Source organism: Coenobita brevimanus, chromosome 16, assembly GCF_032717465.1.
Source record: "Coenobita brevimanus isolate Jiangsu-jjx chromosome 16, ASM3271746v2, whole genome shotgun sequence".
NCBI classification, from domain to species: domain Eukaryota; kingdom Metazoa; phylum Arthropoda; class Malacostraca; order Decapoda; family Coenobitidae; genus Coenobita; species Coenobita brevimanus.
Window position 1 is genome coordinate 28,883,594 of NC_136969.1, and position 24,382 is coordinate 28,907,975.

The 24,382-nt window shown below is 41.8% G+C and overlaps 1 protein-coding gene across 1 annotated transcript; it reads right to left on the bottom strand.

Moving 5' to 3' along the window:
• Nucleotides 1-2,631: 2,631 nt before the first annotated feature.
• Nucleotides 2,632-23,862, bottom strand: Inos (Inositol-3-phosphate synthase). Its single transcript, XM_080265662.1, has 7 exons — nucleotides 23,773-23,862; nucleotides 14,312-14,474; nucleotides 13,328-13,460; nucleotides 12,340-12,453; nucleotides 6,142-6,545; nucleotides 4,996-5,238; nucleotides 2,632-3,901 (listed from the first exon to the last, which is right to left on the bottom strand). Exons 1-7 carry the CDS (start codon nucleotides 23,778-23,780, stop codon nucleotides 3,302-3,304), a joined length of 1,665 nt encoding a protein of 554 aa, XP_080121788.1. The 5' UTR covers nucleotides 23,781-23,862; the 3' UTR covers nucleotides 2,632-3,301.
• Nucleotides 23,863-24,382: the final 520 nt, after the last annotated feature.

A 24,382-nucleotide genomic window follows, 5' to 3' on the forward strand; every position in this document is an offset into this window, starting at 1 on the left:
AGGTTACTGATTGATAATTAAGGGTGTGGAACATGTATTCTGGTTCAAGTAAAAAGTTATATTCTTTCACACTTTCTAGTGTCTTCCTTTTCACTATTTCCTAGTTGTCTTTACTTAGGTCATATGTAGTATTCCTTCATGCTTAGCCTTTTTGGCTGGTGCAGTGGAATGTCTGTATGGTATGCATTTTCATAAAACAGCATATTAGACTCAAGGTCATTGGGATATTACCCCATGTTTTAAATAACATCTCCCCATTATTTCTAATCCACTATTGTTTCGTTGCACAATTCAGACTGTTAATGGTCTTGCTGATAAGAGAAAGAAATGCTAAGAATCAAAAAATGATGTTTGAAATGGCTCATGAAAAAACATACTGAATGATAAAGGGGTGCAGGTGATGAATATTGTTAGGAACCACTGCCCTAGAACAGGAATAATGATAAACAGTTACCACTGACAACCCAAGCCGTTTCAGCTTTCATTACCAGAGGTACCAGGGGAACACAATAGTAACATCTGCTGTTATCTGGATGCCACAACTTCCATGTTATTACCCTTGAAGTCATGAATGAGTAAGTCTTGGGTGTTACCTGATCCTTTTGCCTCAACTGCATTAAAAAATGGCGTATTTCATAATGTGCGAATTCTAGGCCAGGTGCTGTAGTTTCTCAGTTTCTGTGGCTTTAGTTTCTCTTAGGATAATAGAGCCTCTACCTACCATGTCTGCCTTGCAGGATATCATCCACACTTTCCCTCTGCTCTGTGTTCCTCCCCACCATTGTATTGAACGTTATGAAAGCTGTTAGACAGGGGTTCCCAACCAATGGCCGGCTGAATAAGGCTCATAAGCAGTTTCTGTCTGACCAAATTATTGCCAGTAATATTTTAATGAATTGCATCTCATCAATGTTTTTACATTCACTGAAGACAGGATCATATTTCATTTACTATCAGTCAGGCTAGGTGATGCACTGATATGGCATGACTGCATAGTAGAGCTGCAGTGCTTTTACTGTATCTGAACACTAGTCAGCTGTCAGTTTCCACGTACATAGTCTTAAAAGAAATATGATTACTCATATTTTCTCTGCTTATTGAAACAGTGCAAGGAATGTTGTACAATATGTCATGTTTCAGTAATCATAGATTATTCCAGTTATATTCATTAGCCTGAAATTTTAGTCAGCTACTGGTACTCAGGATTACCAGACAAGCTAAAACCTACTGTAGAGAAATACCACCTAGGTTCAGTTTGACTGAACCTGTGGCTAACAGTAATTCTTTCTGTGACTGTATGGAGAAGTAAGTGGATGAATGAAGCATTTGTGGTTGTTTTTAATACAGGGTAATGAATTTTTTTCTTTACATATAACTTTCAGAAACTATCATCACTATCTCTACTTCACAGTGTATCATTTTGAACCTCTTATTTTATTCTTGCTTGGCTGCTTCCATACAATATTGCTTAGTTGTGGAGACCTCTTGTAGTAGGACTTACAAATCTCCACTACTGATCCATCTCGTATAGAGAACACCACAATGTTTGCTTGGTTATACAACATCCACCTACTGTACACTGATTAATCCACAGCACTTTGGCCCATATTTTTCTGGGAATTCAAACACTTCATAGCACCTCTTTCCAGCACATTAGTATCCAGTTGTATGTTATTTGTGGAAAGAGAATAATCAAGTTAAATATGGCACATTAATATTACAGTTTACATAGAAATAGAAGATATATGGTAAGTTGTATATAACACACAATAAATTATGATGGCACCTTAATATTCTGTTAAGTTATCAGTGGAAATTACTGATGAAAACTGTATTGATGTTTACTGATAAAAGTGACACAGGAAAATATTATGTTGTAGTGCCCCCAAATATATACAGCAAATTGCCAGAAAACAGGTGCTAGATAGCCTTCTAAACCACACACAGGATACATCCCTTTGCCTTATCATCCAAGACATGTACAGGTTATATTTCTTGCCTGTTCACAGAAATCAGTCCGATGAAAAAAAAAAATTAACTCCTTCAGTCCAAGAATGTATTATCTGTTTCACCTTTTTTTCTCTTTACTATTTTCCAAAACTTGGAGACTTTTGGAATTTGAGGGGAAATTTAATCATCCATGGGTAGTAGGAATAAGACTGAATAATACATTCTTGAAGTGCAGTAGTTGAAAACAAGACAGATTTTTGGAATGAACATAGATATCATGAAACAAGAAAACATATACCAAAATATATCTTTTTATGTACCAAATCAACAAGATTGGAATCAAATTGCTAGCTTCAGGACTGTTCTCACAAAATCTCTGGGACAAAAGCTTGCTTACAATTCCACTGTGTCTACCATACTTCACACTTAGGGAATGTCAGTCACCTGCTTCCCTGGTCTCTATCTATCTATTGCCAGACGCCTTAATCCCGTAAGGGGTGGCCACAAACAAATCGCCTCCATGTCGCCATGTCCCCTTCCATTTCACTGCCTTGCTCCCAGCTCACACCCCCCTCTCACATATACCTCTCCACTCCATCCCTCCATATCATCCTTGGGCTCCCCCTTCTCTCTCCTCCCCTCCACCTCACTCACATACACTTTTCTTGTCCTCACTTCCCTGGTGCATCATATAAAAGAGAATCATCTCTGGACATGAAAATAAACCAAGCCTGCCAAGCCTCACAGCTTCGGAATACTGTAACAGTAAACAAAAGAAAGTGAGACGCACAAGAGATAAAATACTAGGAAAACTTTTATCCTCATCTCTACAATACTGTATATACAAACTTTAAGCAAACAGAAATATTGGAGCACTAAGTAAGTGTTATAATTTATGTAACATTACGTATCCTTGTGATATGATAGTTAGGCTAGATCGAATATCAAAAACTTGGTTTACCCTGCATGTACAGTATACTGTATGTCATTATGGTAGCTAATCCTTTTAGCTTTTATGAACTGTTACTGTATACTCAAGCTACCACAATGTTGTTTTGTTCAGCTGAGGAGAATCTGAGCAGGAAGAGTTGAAAACTGTCTCAGATAACCTTTTGGACTGTTTAGAAATTCCCCCAGCTATATAAAATGGTCTGGATTTTGCCAGAATAAAATACCAGAGTGTGTCCTTGGCAATGAAAGAGTTAATGTACATGTGAACCTTAGAAAATAGGGTAAATCATCTAGTTTTATATTATATTCTGTATTTACAGGTAACAAAATACAGCATGTCAGTAATCTCTCTAAGGCTATGAAAGTTGAGTAAAACTGTCTCATTTAAAATAATGTATATTTATTTATCTATTTCATCAGACAGCCTTCTTGATCTAATGGCTGTGATGTCATTATCAGCACCTAGACTGGCAACATCTGCTGATCTCTTGCTGACACCTTTCAATCTCTTATATATCTTTTCCCTAATCTCCTGGTGTTTGTATTCAAGGAGCATGTGGTTGATAGGGGGTAAACCAATGCAAGCACGAAGGATGTTTTCAATGCAGCTTCTCTGGCGGAATAGTGAATTAATGACAGGGGTGTGGCGTGGGACCAAGGGTGCCTTGCAAAGATAACTCAAAATGGAGAGCACAGAGTTGAAGTGCTGGTAAGTTGGCTCCTCCTCAGTCTTGTACTGAATCCTTTCACAAAGCTCAGCGAGAACCACCAAATCAATAATGAGGGGGCTTGCCAGTAGGGAATCCTCGCAAGTGTTGTGTATCACTATCGTATTCGATCCGCCCATCATGATCTCAGAGCAGTATTCATCCATGGCACGCTTGCTGTCCCCAACATGAGGGACATACTTGATTACAACACAGTGGTCTGGGCCGATTGCTTGTGGGTAGAGAAGCTGATTGGACTCCACCATGTCCTCTACCACCCCACTTTTGGAGATCTGAATGATTAATAGAGATACATATGAGAAACTCATCCTTAATTTCATGTTAAATGTTACCATTTTTTGCATACACTTTTGCAAGTATGTCCACAGCAGAACTGTTAAATAAAGTTTCATTGCTATCTATGGTTGCTTTATCAGTTTCCCCAAGTGCATGAAGGGCCAAGTGGTTTCCATTCAGGAAATCACATACTACAGTATGTGGGAACCATATAACCAAATGGATGCCTGGTGGCCTAATGGATTAAGGTGCTCTGCCTGGATGGAGTTTCAAGAGTTTCCATTTGAGGGGTGGTCAGTGTTTATTACTCACACTCACCACAGGGGTGAGTGAGGCTGGCCACTCTTGCCTTAAATGTCAGGACTGATTACTGTACCCCTTGGTCCCTATGCTCCTCATGAGGCAAAAAAATTACTGAATGATACATAGACACAGTACACACAAAACAGTCTTTACTTATAAGGACTGCCTATATTGATTGTGTTAAAGCTGAGAAGTAATTAGTGCAACTGATGACTAAGGTTATTTTAAACTACCAGACCATTTTTGGTATGAGTTAAGATATAGCAATTTTATTACTGGATAGCTGTGTGTTCAGTTAGCCTACAACATTCCTGGCAAGTCATTCTTATCCAGGAAGTGATGAGAATACTGTACAAATTTTCCAAGGTTAGATCAGATGGATATAGTATGTAGGTCTAATGGATGTAGCCATCACTCGTAGATAAGCAGGGTAAGCTGGGTTTGGGTAATTTCCATATTCTCCTTCCCATTAGAAGGGTCCTTATGTTAGGATGGTAGGATGCTTAGGTGGATCCAAAGGATGTAATTTCCCAGTAAAAACTGCCAATATGAGAGTTTTATCATTTAGTAAAAAGTTATTTATTTATTCTTTAAAGTTCAGACGTGAACAAAAACCACCTTAATACATCGGAAGAATATGCGTCTAAATGGAAATAGCTTTAAAGAGCATGGTATGTGTAAAGTCCTTTAAGCAAAAACAAAAAAGTTAGAAGATTAGAGTAATAATAGTTTTACAAGTTTTTGCTAAGCACAAGACATACTGCAACTGAAAAAGTACTTATCCTACCTCTTTGGATTTGAATGTCTGTGGAGCACTCAAGTTCTTGCCGTCATTATTCCCCAGGTGGTTGTAACTAACAATAGACTTTGGTTTGATCCCAGCGCTCACCAGGAAGTCCACCAATACGGATTTCAGTTTGGTCTGTCCGGATTTGAAGTCGTCTCCAGCTATGAAAACACCCTTCTTCTCTGCAAGCTCAATGCATCCAGGGATGAAGGTGTTTTGTGGTGAACCATTAATGTAGGTTACCTGAAATGGGAGGGAAAAATATAAGGTGTTTGTTCTAGCCTGAGGAAGATCCTTTTAGTTCAGTTAATGACCCTGCATAGCCAGATTGGAGGGTTGATTTGGAGACTGCTAAGTAAAAATATGCTGACCTGGCTTTAGTGAAGTGTCCTAGGATGATGCTGTTCATTTTTATTTAGTTTTATTCTGTCTCTTGAAAGGGATGAGAAATTTGCTTGGTTGTTATTATTCATATCTAATTATTATTTAGTTTATTTTGTCATTTGAAGTGGCCAGGAAAATAGAGTGAAGTGGGTTGATATGACACTATCAGAGGATGAAGTGTGAGAAAAGGTACAGCAGGATGGAAGGCTGTAGGTACACTGAGACCAGTGATAATCGGAAAGCTTGCATGGAAGAAGACATTGCATGACAATATTGTGATCCCCACTCTAACATATGGAAAGACACAAGAGTGAGGAGAGCAAAAATGAGTTACAATTTATGAAGGTAGCATATGATGTGGAAGGGCATACTGTACAGACAAAAGTAATAAGGAAGTTTGGGAATGTCATTCTGATGATACAGATGTACTGGAAACAGGTAGGATAAGTACAATACCTTGAGACGGCTTGATCATGTGGAAAGAATGGATAATGAGAGGCTGACTTGGTGAATGTTTGTGAATGAAGTGGAGAGGTATGGAGGAACAGGGAGACCAAGGATGAAGTAGAGAGATGGAGTGGAGAGGTATGGCAGTCTGATGGCAGATGACAAGGTGACATGGAGGCAATTAGTATATGTCCACCCTCTCCACAACTAAAACGCCTGGCTTTAGACAGATAGACAGATAAACAGGTACAGATAGAGAAATAATAGGAGGAGGACGGAGGATTTATTAGTTGAACACATTAGTTGAACACATACCCCTTCAAGGATGCTGGCCACAGCAAAAAGTGTGGAGGGTGAAACTTCCTTCTCATTCTTCTTGATGCTGTCGAGTAGGTTATCCATTGTATCATTGATGCCTGGGATCACGCCACTGTACCTCTCTGTGTTAGCTGTCCAGAGTACAATCACCTTATCCACCCCACTATTCTCCTTAAAGTCCCTGATATCCTCCCTTATCTTCTCCATCAACTCTTGCTTGGACCCCTTCAGCACGTTGTCTGCTCTATCAGCTTGGTTGGCGGCAATGAATTCCGGGAAGTATATGGAAGGGCGTGGGGTGATTTTTTTCATGAAGGGTTTCAGTTGGATTTGAAGGTTGTAGTCTAAGACCTTAGCACGTTCCATTGCATCAGCCAGGTTTAAGCAGGATATGTCCCAGCCTGGAATCAGTCCAGTATGGTTATGATGGTTATGGTAACACAGATCATTTTAGTAATTCCTTATTCAGCACCATAAGTGTGCTCAGTACTGTATTAAATAAAAATCTCTTAAATTTAGAGTACTGTATGTTCCAGCAGGAAAGAATATTTTCAAAAAGAAGAAAACAAAAGTCTTTTTGAAGGATGCAAATACAACTATAAATATCAGTGTCACCTTAATGTTGTGACTGGATGCATATCTGTACGTAATGAATAACTATTTTAAAGAAATAAGGGCTATATTAGCATAACTGTTAACTTTGACTTCTGTCAATCCTGGCCCTTCACTGCCTGTCCTTACTGCTCATTAACAGGGTTGTGTTATGTGAAAAGTGTACCTATAATGATGACTAGCTTTATATTGAAAAACACGTTAGATGACACCATGTTAAACAAGGAATCACTGTAATGATAATGTGTATTGACATAATAATAATAATAATAATAATAATAGTAAAAGTTAAACTGATGGCAGTTGTAATAATAAAAATAAGAATAAGAATACAGTTAATAATAACAACAGCATTAATACTAATAAATATCAGTTACATTATTAATAATAGTAGAGTAAGCCCTCCTTATTCAGGACTTTTGTATGTGCAGGTTCGATTATTTGCCGGTTAATACTCTATACTAAATCATTTCAAAATACACAACTTGTAGGGCATTTTGCAATGCTTTAATAAGAATGAAATACATTCTAAACAAGTAGAATTTAATGCCTACAAATGCATGAGCTTTTTTGTTTTGGCAAAAATTATTCACAAATATCACTAATCATATGAATGTTTGTAACATAGCCCCTGTGAATATGGAGGGACTACTGTAGTACTAGTAGTAGTCATTGTAGTAGCAATATATAATTAGTAGGGACAGACTTTACTGGAGATAATTTTGTCAAGACCACATTTCATAAGATGTGGCATCTGGTAAGTGAAATAGTAATAATACTAGTACTGTAATAGCTAGTACTGTAACAATATTAAGTCCACTCACTGGATGTAGTGCTACCGTCAGGTGACTCTATACTAAGTGACAAGCCAAATGGTTTCCTGAAACTCAGGAAACCATTTTGTACGTTGAATGGCTATCAAATAACCTCATGGACGCCAGGTGTACTGGTGGGTTAAGGCGCTCCCTCTGGATGTGACCCATAAGGGTTTACATCCTAGGGATGATTGGGGTTTATTGGTAGCATAATGCCACTCAGGGATTAGTGACTGGTCACTTCTCGTCACAAATGTCTGGGCTGAGTAGCCTAGACCCGGACCCCAACGCTCCTGATGGGGCAAAAAAGGATTAGATGAGATACACAGATAACAGTAATAATTGAGATGACATATAAAAAGACCTGCATCCATGTATCTGACCCCATATCTCCAGCTAGAAGAGCAGAGGGCAAAATATATTAGCCTTAGAAGTAGTAATAGCACACATAAGGAAGTAAATATTTTTACCATCAAACCAAATGGGACTTGAACAGGCATGGATGGGAAGATGGGCTGGGATGGTTAAGAAATACGGTGTGTATTCTAGGTGGCATAGGTGACTTCTTACATCTCTTCCTGAGCTACTTATTTTGCATATTATACGTATTGAACAGTACAATCTTTTGTCCCATTGTGCAGTGACTGAGGCAAACTATACTGACAGTAAATGCATATTAATAATCACACAGTATGCAACTTTATTGTACCTCTTCCTCAAGTACTGTACTTCTTTTGCAGATTACTTTATCCCTTCATGTGCTGCCAAGGCAAACTGTAAACACGAGTGGTAGTAGCAATAGTCACAGATCCAGGTTCGTTTGAAATGTGAACTCAGGTGACTAAAGGCATAAACTGTCTTCTGCAGTCTACCATCCTCCTTTTGAGGGATGGGGAACTAGTTGAGAGACATTTGTATAACCAGGCATTTGAGCCACCTGATTATATTGATGCCATCACATGAAGGCATTCCTCTCCAGCACCAAACTATATCAGTGCTAAGCATGTATATGGGAGAATAAGATGTAGCTTGCACTGCCACCTAGGATATGGCCCTACATCCTCTGATGATGAGTGTTGCAGGGAAAGCCCTTAGCCACAACTACCTGGTCTCTACAACGCACATCCACCAAAAGCTTATCCTCTGCAAAAGTTTAGAATTTTTCAGTTTCACCAGTCATGACAAAGTATGCATGGTCTATCTATCTATCTATTGCCAGATGCCTCAATCCCGTCTGGGGTGGCCACAAACAAATCGCCTCCAAGTCGCCCTGTCCCCCGCCATTTCACTGCCCAGCTCCCAACTCACACCCCCCTCTCTCATATACCTCTCCACCCCATCCCTCCATCTCATCCTCAGCCTCCCCCTCCCTCTTCCCCCCTCCACCTCACTCACATACACTCTCTTCGTCAGTCTTTCACCCTCCATCCTCTCCACATGGCCAAACCACCTCAGTGTGTTCCTCATAACGCTTCCTATCACATCCACATCCACACCACAACGCTCCTTTTTATCCTCATTCGTCAGCCTGTCTCTCCACGTGACTCCACAGGCTCCTCTTAAATAACTCATTTCCACTGCTGTCACTCTTGACTTGTGTCCTTCCAACAATGTCCAAGCTTCACTTCCGTACGTTAGAATTGGTATCACAATACTGTCATGTAGTAATTTTTTCACTTCCATGCTCACTTCCCTGTTTCTTATCACTGCTTTCAAAGAACCAGCAACCTTTCTTCCCTGCTGTACCCTTTCAAGCACTTCACCCTCCAAACTTCCATCCCTACTCATCACGCTACCCAAGTACTTAAACGTACTCACATTTTCCAATTCCTCACCATCCAACCTCGCTGTACATTCACTAACTTCACCTCTCTCAAAGACCATCACTTTACTCTTCCCTACATTCACCTTTAGATTCCGTTTCTTACACACTCTCTCAAACTCATCCACCAAGCCTTGCAGCTCCCCTTCATCTTCACTCAACAACACAGTATCATCTGCAAACAACAGTACAGGGAGTTTCCAAACACTATCCTCTCTCACCAGGGCCACTCCAACATCCACTACCCTAATTTGTACCTCTTTTATTACCCCATCCATGTACAGATTGAACAACCATGGAGACATGACACATCCCTGTTTCAAACCAACTTTCAAAGAGAAAAATTCACTTAGTTCACCATCCACACGCACTGCAGCCTTCGCACCATCGTACATACTCTTCACAGCATTCAACAACTTCCCATCTACTCCATATATTCTTAACACTTTCCACAATCCTTGTCTATCCACCCTGTCATATGCTTTCTCCAAATCCATGAAAACCGCATACAACTTCTTTCCCTTCTCTAGAAACTTTTCCACTAAAGATCTAAGAATGCATATATCTGATCCACACAACCTCTTCCCTTCCTAAAGCCTCCCTGTTCTTCTCCAACTAATTTCTCTGTTCTTTCTCTAACTCTGTCTATAAGTATCCTACCATACACTTTTCCTATTATACTAAGAAGACAAATGCCTCTATGATTACCACACACTTCTTTTTCCCCTTTTCCTTTGTACAAGGGAATGATTATACCTGACTTCCAATCCTCCGGGGCTCTATCTTCCTCCCAGGCCAATCTGCACATCTTCCACATCCATTCTACTACTATCTTTCCCCCATGCTTCAGCATTTCACCACACACTCCATCAATTCCTGGGGCTTTCACCGATTAACTTTCTTCATTGCTTCCACAACTTCTATCCTACTGATTTCTTCCTGTCTTCTCACCTCCCTCCTTCTCCCAGCCATTCCCCAGCCACTTATACTCGCATTACTTCCATCCTCTACGTTCAACAATTCCTTAAAGTGTTCTCTCCATCTGCTCACTTTTTCTCCCTTCTCCACTAGTAATCTACCATTTTTATCTTTCACTCCCCTGCTAACTTCACTTCCACCCTGTCTTACTCTTTTCACTTCTCTCCAGAACATTTTCTTACAGTCCCTCCACTTTACACTCAAATTCCTTCCAAATTCCTCATCCACTCTCTTCTTACTCTCTCTTACTAATCTTTTCACCTCTCTCTTTCTTTCCACATAAAATTCCCTCTTCCGCCTCTCAACTTCTTCCACACCCCTATTTCTCATCCATTCATTGTATGCTTTCTTCTTTTGTGCCACAGCATGGTGTGAGGTGAATGCATGGTGTGAGATGAATTTTAAACACTGGGGGCATTTAGGGAGGTGAAGTTCCTCAGTTAGGTTTCCACACACTCCTAGTTAGGTTTTTGCACATGTATAGTGTCATGGCAAGCAGTGGTGAGTGGCTGCTACTAAGGTTTTCCACTGTAGGCTTGTTTGTCTATGGCAGGTGCTTGGAGCTAACTTTGTAAAGACATAGCACTGTATTGGAGACAGTATGATGGTTTAAGCCCTAAGCTCTGACGATTTATTTTTACACCCCCATGAGTCATACTGAACATTTTGTGTGTGTGTGTGTGTGTGTGTAATTCACCGGGTCGGTCAGGATCACCTGATGGTCGTGATCGTCAGCTTTTACCCTCCTGGAAGGGAGCTGAGAGCTCATATAGTCCGATCTAAGGGCAAGGCTGTGACCTTCACACATGCACACACCCGTCCCCTTGCTCAAGGGGGACAGTAACCACCCACTTCGTCAGTGAAACTTTTCGCAACCTGAGCGAGGCACGAACTCCAGTCGACCAGATGGCAAGCAAGAACGTTACCACTGCACCAGTGTGTGTGTGTGTGTGTGTGTGCAGTATAATTCAGAACATCTTTGTCCCAGTTCTAAGCAGACATTGCGGGTGTTGAAAGATAGGGAAGGATGGAGGTAGTACACTCAGTGAAGATGGGTACTGTGGAATATGGTCAGGGTAGCACATTCTGCCAATATAAACATCGTGGGTGTTGGAAGGTCGGGCAGGGAAGGGGGTAGTACTGTACACTCTGTGAAGATGAAAATTGTGGATTGAGGAGTATAGTAAGGTATACAGGAAACACGCTTATACTGAAGTAAATCTGAGATTTTGTTAAGCTAGGAGTGACACTGCCAATAATGGAGAGAATCAACATTAGCTGTGTCTGAAAAACACTGAATAAAACACAGAAAAGATTGCTACAGTACATCTGTTTTCACCTGACAAAGAGCTGTAGCCCCTCTTTAGCTTAGTTCATGGCCAAGTATACCATATTCAGTTTGGAGGGATGCTGTTGTTGTTGTTATTGTTGCTTCACCCCAATCAGAGTGGCAAAGTAGACTCATTGACCACAGGTAAGCAACTGCTTCATAGGGCCATCCCACAGGTACTGTACAGTACAATATGTACACTTTATAGGGAACTGGTGTTCCGTTGTGGTAAACACTGCCCGCCAGAGTTAGACCACAGTCCTTCCTCATGGTGAGGTGCAGGGAAATATGAAGTTTGGTTCCTGGGTGGACACTGTACTTGCTTGGCTCCTCCTAGGTGCATAGCAGCACCACACGTAGGTTCCTTGTCAGACTGAAAGATAAATTTAACTAGTAACCAAGGGGACTCTTTCCTACCTCATAACTAAGGCTCAGTTACTTCCATGCCAGCATGATTTAATACAGTATCTGAGTTATGGGAGTGGCCCAGTTCTGTCTGATGAAAACAAACCAGCTATAACTTTTCAAACAAAAGATAATGCTACTACAGTATTTATAAAAGCAAAACCAGCTTAACAGACTAGAAAGCAAAATAAAAAGAGCATACTGAAAAGCAAAATAAAAGAGAGTATATATACCATCAATGACAATATCGTCCGGGTGTACCATAGGTAGCAAGTCCTTGAAGGGAACGTATACTTCACCCTCGGGTCCATTACCGAGATGCACTGTGCTGGCTTGGGTGATAGAACCTGTGCAGAAAGGATAGTCAGATAAATGTAAAGGGGGAGACAGACAACATGAGGCACTTAGCTGCAGTGCTTATCTCTAGAATTCATATCTTTGACCCATGAGCCTCAGTACAAAGCTAGTGCACCATCCAGGTTACCTCAGTTACTTCCCCTTAGATGTAATCTGGGTACTTATTTTTACCTACTAACCTACAGTGGATGGATCGAGTAGTCCTGAATCATGTGGTACCAGCTGCCTGAAACAGAATTCGAACCGTGGTGCTATCAGGCCAGCAGCTTCGTAGTTATACTGTATTTACCGTAACTTAACCCAAACTTCCGTCCTGTTGTACCTTATTTCACGTAGTTCAGTGGGAGAAAAAGACAATGCTACAGGTCTACATCCCTTCCATAGCATTCCTTTGGGACTACTGTAGCATCATAATCTTGTGTTAATCTATTGTTACAGCTTAGCATTCAGGATGGAAAGATGGCAATTTTAGGGCAAGTTAAATGCAAGGAGTATAGTAACACTAAGTGCTTGGCTACTGTGGTAGTAAATAAAATACATGCTTCATGATACAAAATGAATAATAAATTCCAGCACACACACACACACACACACACACACACACACACACACACTCAAATTAAACCCATCTTTACATACATATATATTAAATAGAGTAAAATACAGGACACAGTTACTAAACTGTTTGATCCATTAGTTAAATAAAACGTAGAAGTGTACTTAGTATTGGGTGCATGTATTGTGTGTGTGTGTGTGTGTGTGTGTGTGTGTGTGTGTGTGTGAACTGATATTCAACAAAATACCTGAAACATGGATTCGTATAGGCCTACCTGAGAGAGAGAGAGAATTTCATCACCAACTTACCCAAATAATTAGCATTCTTGACCCCATCCTTGGTGTGCCACGATAGCTTGTGTTTATTAGCGAGAATGGCTGCCGTCACCGTAGTTCCATTATTCCCACCAAGACCAACCAGCATCAGGCCTAGTTTGGGTACCTGAGGATAGCGAGAGAGAGATGAGTTAGGGCCGCATTCTAGATGGTATTGAAAGAGTTATAGTAGCACCTAGGCGATGTATTTATAGCACAAATGTAACGCCTTCGTGTGGTGGCACCGATATAACTGGGCGTCTCAAGTGTCTAGCATACGAGGTCCCTCAGCACTCCAATGTTTCCCAAAGGAGAATGGTAGACTGCGGGAGAAAGGCAACTTAAACCTGTAGGCTAGTCCATGATATAAACCACGGGCTACAACAACTACTACTTCTACAGTGTACATGTGAGTTATAATTAATTCAGTGTATAGAAAAAGAACCTTCCTTTGCGTCCTAAATGTGTAGCTAACTGGTTGTGCATTTATTTATTGTTCATTCGTTAATGTATTCGTTTGCCTTTTGCTGGATCCTCAAGGTGTACTGTACATGGCAGTTACCTCCGCCGGCGGAGATGGAGGTTATGTATTCGCCCGTTTATCGCATTATATCTAAAAATGTTATGGATGAATTTCAGTGAAACTTCCGTGGATATGCGGATCATGGACCAAGGAAGAGTTTATTAAATATTGATAATGACCTGAGTTAGAGTACTGGTTCAGAATTTTTTTTTTCTTTATTTGTCCATATCTCAGAGAGTTGCTGCTGGATTTCAGTTAAATTTTGTGGATATGTGGGGTTAATTTTGGTAGTGGTCTGACCGTCTGAGTTGTCTGGTATAGGCTAGACGCTGGAGGAGGTATGCTCTCTTTGAGTGTTGTCTTCTTGTTTTTAGTGTGGCCACGAGTGTAGCATTTAGGTTGCTAATCTATCTATTTACCTATCTATTTACCTATCTAGCTAGCTAGCTGTTTACCTTTCGCTGGGTCCTGAAGGTGTACTTTGTTGTTTTTGGTGTGGCCACGAGTGTACCCTTGCTATCCCGCCATACGGAGGTTGTGGAGTAGTTGTAGTCTGCCTGGATGTACTCCCCTGTGTACTCCACCCCAGGGCTGTCCACGCGTAGGTGTGGGGCCATGCTGTAGGAAGGAAAAGAAAAAAGTAAAGAGTCTGAGATTTACAGTAGAGCAGCACGTTGGGTGGCAGAGAAGGCTTTGTGTCACCCCTTCACAGCGCCTTATATCAACACAGTATACTACAAAGATGTAAAGGTGCAATGTATAGAATAGGTCGCTAAGGAGGTGTTACGAAATGTAAGTCTACGGAAATACGAGCCAGATTGTAAATAGTCCATCTGATATACGGAACAAGAGGGACGTGACGTTAGTACGGGGATAAAAATAGTCTCTCTCCCTCCCTTCCCAACCCACCCCCCCGGAAAAATAGACCCTTCCCCTCCTCCCCCCCCCTAAAAGCACTCTCCTACTCCCCGTCTTCTACTGCTACATCTGACGCCTGCTTGGTAGGCTGCTTACTTCTGACAGGCGGCCATACACGAAGTCTATAAGGGGATGGGTGGTATGGAAGGGAGGCTGACTTGGGTGTGATGGGGTTGGAGTGATGAGAATGAAACCGAATGGGACTGGGATATTGAGGTGAGAGTGGGGTGGGGTGGGGTTGAATGAGGGTAAAGCTGGGATGAATGGGGTAGGGTTAGGGGGTACGATAAGGTTGGACTGGGTGTTATTGTAATTTATGCAAACTGTCGATGTTAATGAGTGATGCAAATAATATACAAGGGAATGTCAAGGGGTGGGGCTAGGGGTGGATGAAATTAGTGGACTGGGTGGGATGAAGACGGTACAAGAAATCATGTGGAGTTGAGTCAGAGTGGAGTGGAAGCCGGTAGAAGCATGGCTCCATGGGTGGAAGACTGAGGAATACGGTGGTAGAGAGGAGGGAGGGTGGTCGGCGAAGGGGGAGGAAGGGAGGAAAAGAGGGATCCAGGTGAAGGGGAGGAAGGGAGAGAGGGTTTTAGCCGGGGGAAGGGAGAGATGGAGGGGGGTAAATATCGACCTATGGAAGGTTCCTTCTTTATCCTCCCATCCCTTCTCCCTTCCCCCTCCCCTCCCCTCCCCTGCCCCATCCCTCTCCTCCCCCTGTTTACCCCTCTTCCCCTCCTCTTTCCGTCCCCTTCCCAACTTTTTCTTACGTTTAGAAGAGTGCTGTTCAGACTTGGGTACGCGTACGATGGGGAGGAGGGAAGTACACCACGTTTTCTTGCCACCTCCTGACGATTTATTCACCCCAGGACGGATCAGTGGTTGGCGGTCATCTTCACTCCAATCCCTCCTCAAGGAACTTAAATCCTCATTTTTTTTTTTCCCTGCCGGTTCAGTCTGAAGGTTTCGGCAGGTGGGGTTGAGGGGGAGGCATTGTATTTTATCCTTATTTTTAACTCACAAAATTATATAACGCAGTAAGTCTTCATTGTAACAAACAGCCATGAAAGGAACATGATGTCTTTTGCTATTTGCTTTCCTTAGCTCCATTTAGTGTCCCCCAACCCATTAAGAGTGGGTGTAGTGGAGTGGTGGAATGGGATGGGTGAATTTTGGGGATGGGGAGGATGCGTGGAGCAGAGTTGTGGGTGCAGAGGGAGAGCAGGGAGAGAGGGGTGCAGAGGGAAGGGGAGAGAATGAGAGAAATAGGGGTGGAGAAGGAGGTGGAGAGAGTGAGAGAGGTTGAGGGGTGGAGAAGGGGGGAGGGAGAGAGAGTGAAGGATGAGTACAAATGAGAACGTAGGAAAGCAAACAGCAACCTACCTATTGGTCCTTTAGAGGCTGATTGATATATGATTGATTATGATATGGATAGCAAAGTGGGGACGGGAGGGGGAAGCTGATGGAGTAAGATGGGAAAGGGTGGAGAGGGAGTGAGGGTGATGAGGGAGGGGTTTAGAGTGGAGAGGGAGAGGGAGGGGGAGGAGAGGGGGAGGGAGAGAGGTCGAATGGAGGTCAGTGGAGATGACAGGAAGGAGTGGGGCGAGAATGATCGATTGATAGAAACATCCAGAAGTTGATACCTCACTCTCTCCTCTCCCTCCATACTTCCCCTCCCCCCTTCACTCCCTGCTTACCTCCCTCCCTCGAGACCCCCACTCCCCCTCTTTCCTCCCTCAGTACTCCCTTCCCTACCTTACTCCCGGGTTGAGCAGCTGCGGCATCCACCTCAGAGCCAAACCTCTCTCTCTCTTTCTCTCTCTGACTTCGTGCATAATAATAATAATAATAATAATAATAATAATAATAATAATAATAATAGTAATAATAATAATAATCAACAGCAAGAACAAAAATCTTTATTCTTGCTGCCACCAGACGATTTTGGTCAGCTGAGAGAAGGACGCTCGTGCTGACGGGGTTAATGAAGACTGTATCTAACTCGTCTAGTAGGAAAACTGATTCCTCTTAGGCTGAGTAAAAGAGCCTGAAAGTAGAGAGAAAAAAATATATATGGAGTCATGATTGTGGAGGGGAGTGGGCAAGACGAGCACAACTTTAACACGTGACCTGTGGAGCAACACCCCCTCCTCTCCCCTCTAAACACACACACACACACACACACACACTCCTCTCCATCTTAGTGCGCGTCCACACGTGTCCGCGAACATATGTTGACAACACAGCTGGCAACATGTCTGGATACATGTATGCAGCAATATTTAGACAGAAGTATTCAGACATGTTTCTGTGCTGCTTCCAGCTCTCTGACAGTACAGGCAATACGCTGTGTCTGTAAGGGGTAGGTGAGACATTACCATGATATTGCCAACATGATATGGACGCTGCTGTTCCGTGCATGATTGCAGGGTGTTCGTTATTATGTTTTATACATGTTGCCAACACTTGTTCGAGCACACGTGTGGGCGTGCCCTTATGCATACTCTCTCCACCACACACGTACTTGGTGAGTCACTGTCTGTCTGCCCTCTCTCTCTCTCTCTCTCTCTCTCTGAGAGAGAGAGAAAACGGTTACAGTATTGCTTATCGGCTGAACGAAAGTTAGTATCTGATGGCAAACAGTTTTCCTTCCCCCTGAGTAGTAGTAGTTGTAGTAGTAGTAGTAGTAGTAGAACGGTTACATTTATGCCTCTCGACAGCACGGTCAGTAAGACAAACCATCAATTTTCCAAAGTCCTGCAAAATATAAAGCTAAGAAATGTAAAGAAAGGTCCCATACGCCTATCAACAGCACGAGGATCAGTGGGGCAAGCAACCCATTCTTGCCACCAGCCCTTCTCCATTTACCCGAGCCATCGATCCGCGGGAGGTGGGTGGGTGCTATGAACATGCATTTTGTCGATGGCCTTGGAGTGGTTGTTGCTGAGGATTTTTTTTTTTTTTTAATTTATTTTCTGGGAGGGACTGCAGATTAGAGTCTGTTCGTAGTTCTAGCACTTTCTAGCACTGTTATTATTATTATTATTATTATTAGCAGTAGTAGTAGTAGTAGAAGTAGAAGTAGTAGTATCAGTAGTTGTTGTAGCAGTAGTAGTAGTTGTAGTAATAGTAGTAGTAGCAGTAGTAGCGTATTCCGATTTCAACAACGATTAGCAGATATATTGTGTTTGGGGATAGGAAGTGATTATTCGATTTGGAAGCTCACGGGCCATGGTCACGGGTCACGGGTCATGGGTCAAGGTCACGGTCAAGACCAGACAGGATTATTACCCTCCCCCCCTCTCTCTCTCTCTCTCTCTCTCTCTCTCTCTCTCTCTCTCTCTCACATCACATGGGTCGTGACAGTGATTCTTCTGTACTATTAAATTATCATGATCTTCGTCACTATTATCATCATCTCATCGTTATTAACATTATTACTTATTACTATTGTCATAACTCGACTCATTGTTATTTTTAATTATTATTTTGATTATTCCCACGTCATTCTTTCAGGGTATTCCTTTATCGGTTTTATCATCATCGTTCATCATTATGATCATCATCAGTATAAGCAATATACTTTAGACTTTCATTTCAGTTTTTCCTCCTCTTCCTCCTCCTCCTCCTCCTCCTCATCATCATCATCATCATCATCATCATCATCATCACCATTGCCTCCTTGTCATCATCACCCTTCCATATTTTCTATCAACACAATATACAACTAACAAAAAACCATCACAGAATCACCGTAATGCATCCCCCCATACCACCAACACACATGCACCTGGAGAGAGAGAGAGAGAGAGAGAGAGAGAGAGAGAGAGAGAGAGAGAGAGAGAGAGAGAGAGAGATCCTTCTTCTCTGCTATCCTTGTCTTATTTTAGTTGCCTAGTTAAGGAGCTGCCGTTCATCCAGTTTTCCTCTAATTTGGCCCAGATATTCGTCCTTTAGCAGCTTACTCCACGTATCTCTGTGTCAGGAGGCGACAATACTGCCGCTCTACATACATTCCATAGCACTTCTTCGTGACTAGCATCATAATCATTCAGTCTATGGTTACAACTGAGCATTTACGACAAGGTGGGAATTTTAGGCCAAGTTGGAGTGAAAGGAGAATAGCCTACAGCAAATATCCTCTGATTTTCTTTCAGCCTTCTTAAATGATCTCAGGGTGCGCAAGGTTAAAGTGGCCGGTTTCCTGCTGTCTGAGGGCCACCACGATACACATCCATCCACTCATGTCCCCCTATTCTCGTTGGTTAAGGAAGCTCCCTAACACCTTTTCCTAAGCGATTTATTTTATTACACCTTATTGTATTTTTCTGTTACATAAATCATTCTAATATCAACGCGCCGCATCCAAAAATAAATCGCTGAGGAAGAAGTGTCAGGGACTAATGCACAAGAAGATATCGATCAGCCATATCCAAAAATAAATCGCTGAAGATGAGGTGTGAGGGAGCTTCCATAAGCGACGAGAGTACGATCCAACTCAAAGCTCCATTCATATAAAAACTACCTACAACAAATTGTAATCAAGTTCTAAATCAACATGGCTTCTTCCCAAATCTTACCTGGCGTTTATTAGTTGATTAGTGTTGTATTAAAGCGACCACGATGCTTCCAGAGCCTAAGTACGGGCGAAACTGAGAAGGCACGGGCTCCCTCACCATTTACAGTATATACCTCACATGCACTCCTTCCAGAACATTCATGACGCTTGTGTTTATTTAGCCCTTCAAGGCGCCACTTTCCTTTATATTATGAGAGGTTTTGATATCCGTACTGTTATTAGATCTTTGCCTCTCCTTGCCCTTCCCTGCCTGTCCATACCCTACCCTGCCTGACCCTAACATGCCTTGCTTACCTCTTCCACCTCTTCTTATCTTTTCATGTCTCACCTTACTCTGCCAGGACTTTTCCTACACTACCCTGCCTCTCTTTACCATACCTTGCCACCCCCTACCCTGCCTCACCCTACTTTGCCTCTTCTTACGGTTGCACAAAGGAGAGAATAATAACTATCTTACGTATGCATTCCTTCCAGATCGTTCATGATGCTTGCGTCTCCTGTTTATCCTTATTTGAGATTATTTGCTGAAACTACGATAGTCTACGATACGAGCACTGTTATTAGACTGCGTAAGGAGAAAATAGTAAATACGCTAAGTCTGAAATGCACAGCTGAGGCCATTATTGTCAAACAGTTCCAGATGTTTCTCCATTCGTGCTTAAGTGCGTTGTGGTGTGCCCTATCGTATCCTTTTATTATTCGCGGTCTTTTTGCTTAAACTACGATGCTTCCACACGTGTATTGTGACAAAGTGTGAGAAGGGAATGAGTTCGCGAAGTCGAAATGTACAGTTTACAGTGATATTACTAAACATTTCCAGACGTTTCTCCAGTGGGGGCCCTGTCAGTGCTGTAAGATTGGATGCGGTGGAGGAGGGTGTGTGTGTGTGTGTGTGTGTGTGTGTGTGTGTGTGTGTGTGTGTGTGTGTGTGTGTGTGTGTGTGTGCCTGAGAAAAATGAGAGGTTTGTTAGTGATAAGACGGTAGTAAAAGATGACAAGGTGTGTACGATGTGGTCAAAATGTTAAGGTTAATTCCAGACGATTTTATTCCACATCATTTAATTCCAGACGATTTTATTCCCCACCATTTTATTCCAGACGATTTTATTCCCCATTTTATTCCAGACGATTTTATTCCACACCATTTTATTCCAGACAATTTTATTCCACACCATTTTATTCCAGACGATTTTATTCCACGCCGTTTTATTCCAGACGATTTTACTCCACATTGTTTTATTCCAGACGATTTTATTCCATCCCATTTTATTCCAGACGATTTTACTCCACATCGTTTTATCCCAGACGATTTTACTCCACATTGTTTTATTCCAGACGATTTTATTCAACATCATTTTATTCCAGACGATTTTATTCAGCTGAGGGTGGGTCATAGGAGCCTGGGTTTTAATGCTATTGTTCAATCACTTTAACTTGGCCTAAACATTCGTCTATTTGCAACTTATGTCACGTAGCTCAGTGGCAGAAAAAGATGAGTGTGGTTCTTCATTCTCTCTTTAGCACTTCTTCGTGACAAGCATCATACTCTAGTGTCAGTCTACTGTTATAACTCAGCATTCAAGGTGAGGGATGGCAATTTTAGGGCAGCGGAATATCAAAAGAGTACACACACACACACACACACACACACACACACACACACTCATTCTCTCTCTCTCTCTCTCTCTCTCTCTCTCACACACACACACACACACACACACACACACACACACACTCTCTCTCTCTCTCTCTCTCTCTCTCTCTCTCTCTCTCTCTCTCTCTCTCTCTCTCTCTCTCTCACACACACACACACACACATACACACACACAAGTAGTTCATGAAGGGATCTGTTGTCTTGGGAACTTCTTTATCTGATAAGTTCCTTGCAAGAAACACCAGGAAAAGACGACAAGGAGGTGGCGTAAAAATGCAACACTCCTTTCACTTTGACTTGGCCTAAAAATCGCCATATACCTTGTTTAACTTGGGATGCCTTCACGTGGTGGCACCAATAGGACCTCTTATATAAACGTCCCTTCCCTATCCTCCGTAAGGAGGATGGTGGAATGCTAGTCACGAAGAAGTGCTATGGAAATAAATGTGGAGCCTTAACATTGTCTTTCCTGTCCATTGAGACGTGAAATAAGCCACAAGAGGACGAAAACCTGTCTGTCTGTCTGTCTGTCTGTCTCTCTCTCTCTCTCTCTCTCTCTCTCTCTCTCTCTCTCTCTCTCTCTCTCTCTCTCTCTCTTCCGCTGCTGTATGGTATTGATTTTTTTCCCTCTAGTTCATTCCTGCAACGACCAGATGATTTTGAACAGATCATTTTTACCCCATTTACTACGATGACTAATTAAGTATATTAACACTATCACCAGACGATTTTCTTCAGCAATTTCTTCAAGGTTAATAATGAAGGGGTTAATTAAGACTATCAGATTGAACAGTCTCCCCTCAGCTGAATAAAATCGTAAAGGTTGATTGGCCAAGATGACAGGCTACGAGAGAGAGAGAGAGAGAGAGAGATTGCCACAACCACTGACACATCATCCCAACAGGTCACTTAAACTCGCTAATCCTGTACCCAATCCAATCATCCCAACCCATATCGGATCAGAACCCACAAAGCATCGTTTCCAATCCCTCATAACCCTTACTCTAAGCCTAAAACCGCTCGGAGTTGGAATTAAAGATTAAAATAGGTGACCACATAGATGGCAATACTACGACAGATTACGGGTGGTGTTGGAGGCTTCGTAGCATATGTTTCTCGGCTATTTATTTTGTGTATAGATCTCAGTATTTTATTTTGTTATTTATGTTGCCTTAATATCGATATAGTTTACATTAATTGCATACAAGAGGATATTAGAGGATATCAAAATCTAATAGATGACATAAATCACAATAGAAGTTACGAAGCCTCCCACACCGCCTAAATCCGGTTCTATGTCTGTTGGAGAATCAGTCTTTCTCTGTAGGCCTATAACATTTTCTGGGAGCGATTAAAATTCCAAACAGCATAGGAGGTATCGTAGTACCGTTTCTTTAGCGATTTATTTTGCACATTTCACCAACTAAGCTTCTGTTTGTCACTGAGATCAGAATAAATCGCTAAAGAAGAGGGGTTACGAAATTTCCAGTGCTCCTACTACAATAAGCAACCACGCCGATTTACTTTGCACATTTCACCTATTAGCCTCTGTTTGTCATTTAGATCAGAATAAATCGCTAAAGAAGAGGTGTTACGAATTTCCAATGCTACTACAATAAGCAACCACGCCGATTTATTTCGCACATTTCGCCTATTAGCCTCTGTTTGTCATTTACATCAGAATAAATCGCTAAAGAAGAGGTGTTACGAAATTTCCAGTGCTACTACAATAAGCAACCACGCCGATTTATTTCGCACATTTCACTTATTAGCCTCTGTTTGTCATTTAGATCAGAATAAATCGCTAAAGAAGAGGTGTTACGAAATTTCCAGTGCTCCAACAATAAGCAACCACGCAAACGGCAACACCACGACGAGCTTCCGGGAGAAATCGATAATCTATTCCTGTCAGTATTCCCGGGAACTCCATTTTATTCTGTATATTAATGGAAATGTGATTTATTTTCATTTATTTATTTCTTTATTTTGCAGGTGTATGGGACCAACTGGAGCGTGTCTTGTTTTTAGATGCTGTAGCACGTCCTGAAGCGGCCCTGTAAGTCAGTCACCTCCTAAGGATTTTCGCATACAAGGGGTTTCACTCCCGTCGACTTTACTGACCTTATTACGGTCCTCATTGTTCCCTGTTTTAGTGTTTTTGTTGTTGTTGTTGTTGTTGTTGTTGTTGATATAGAGTTTTAACAGCCTTCACTCAAATTATTAACCTTACAGCACCCATTTTCACAGGGTATACTCCTACGGCCCATCTGCCAGGTCCTCCTTTAGCCCCACATACCTATTTCTCTACCCGTTGAGGATATTTTGACACAAACCTTCACTGCATTCAAACCACAAATCCAACAACAGTTATTATGCACAGGGGGTACTTTCCTGCCCCACCCAACCGCACACCCAAGCCTATCCCGCCCATTCTTCTGCTCACCACGCCCATTTCACACCCCTTTGACGGCAGCAGGTCACATGGTCGATGAACCAACATTTGCACTGTTATAATGGCAGTGCTAATTATTTCGAAGATCATATATGTTTACTTATTTATATTTTGATTGGAGTACAAAGTGCATTGGTGCAAGTACTGAACCTCAAAATAAACTAAAATATAATCCCTTACAGACGCGTCAGCATTTCCTGAAACATGATATTTTTCGATATCTGATGAAGGTATACATTATTTTTAGAGTCGTATGTTTTTTCCGTCCTGAAATATATCAAGTGGTATTATGAAACTATTTTAACTCACCTGATCATAGCCGGATTGGTAAAAATGGTAGGTCTATGCAGGTGAAATATAATCCCTCCCGGCACAACACTTGAAACCACCTCCCCTGATACCGGCAAACGCACTGCTTCTTGAGGCCAAAAATGCCACAGTAGCCCGTTCATTCAGTGTCGGGCTTGCCATTGATTCGGCTCCCCTGCTTAGTTTTAGTACATTATATTTCACATTAGTTGCGCTTATAGTAATTTATTTCTTTTTCCCCCCACAGTTCTTTAATTAGTCGTATTCTTTTTCAAACATCTGTCGCCGAGCATGCTTTGATATGTCTCCGAGAAAATCTTCTTGCTCTATAAGATCATAATGGTTTCGTATTTCTGTATGTTTTGCAGTAAAGGAGGACATTTTCTAGAGTTTCCACCTCTGCTCCACACTTGGGTCACTTTGTAACTTTTAAATCTTTTTCTTCCAGTTTAACTCTGTTTGTAGCGGCACCTCCAGCATTCGGTTCCTCTGGTCAGTGAGGGGTTGGTTTGCTGGTAGATCATTTCCTTGCCTCTCCCTCATACTGTGCTTTTCTTATGTCAAAATTATTATGTCCATTGTTTCGTGAGCAATAAATAAACACCTTTAT

What these genes read in the sequence shown, in the direction of transcription:
- Inos (XM_080265662.1), bottom strand. An exon ending in CCTTCAGGACCCAGCGAAAG is followed by an intron (nt 13,461 to 14,311) that starts GTAAACAGCTAG and finishes CGCTATCCTCAG; the next exon opens with GTACCCAAACTAGGCCTGAT. An exon ending in GGACGATATTGTCATTGATG is followed by an intron (nt 6,546 to 12,339) that starts GTATATATACTC and finishes GACTGATTCCAG; the next exon opens with GCTGGGACATATCCTGCTTA.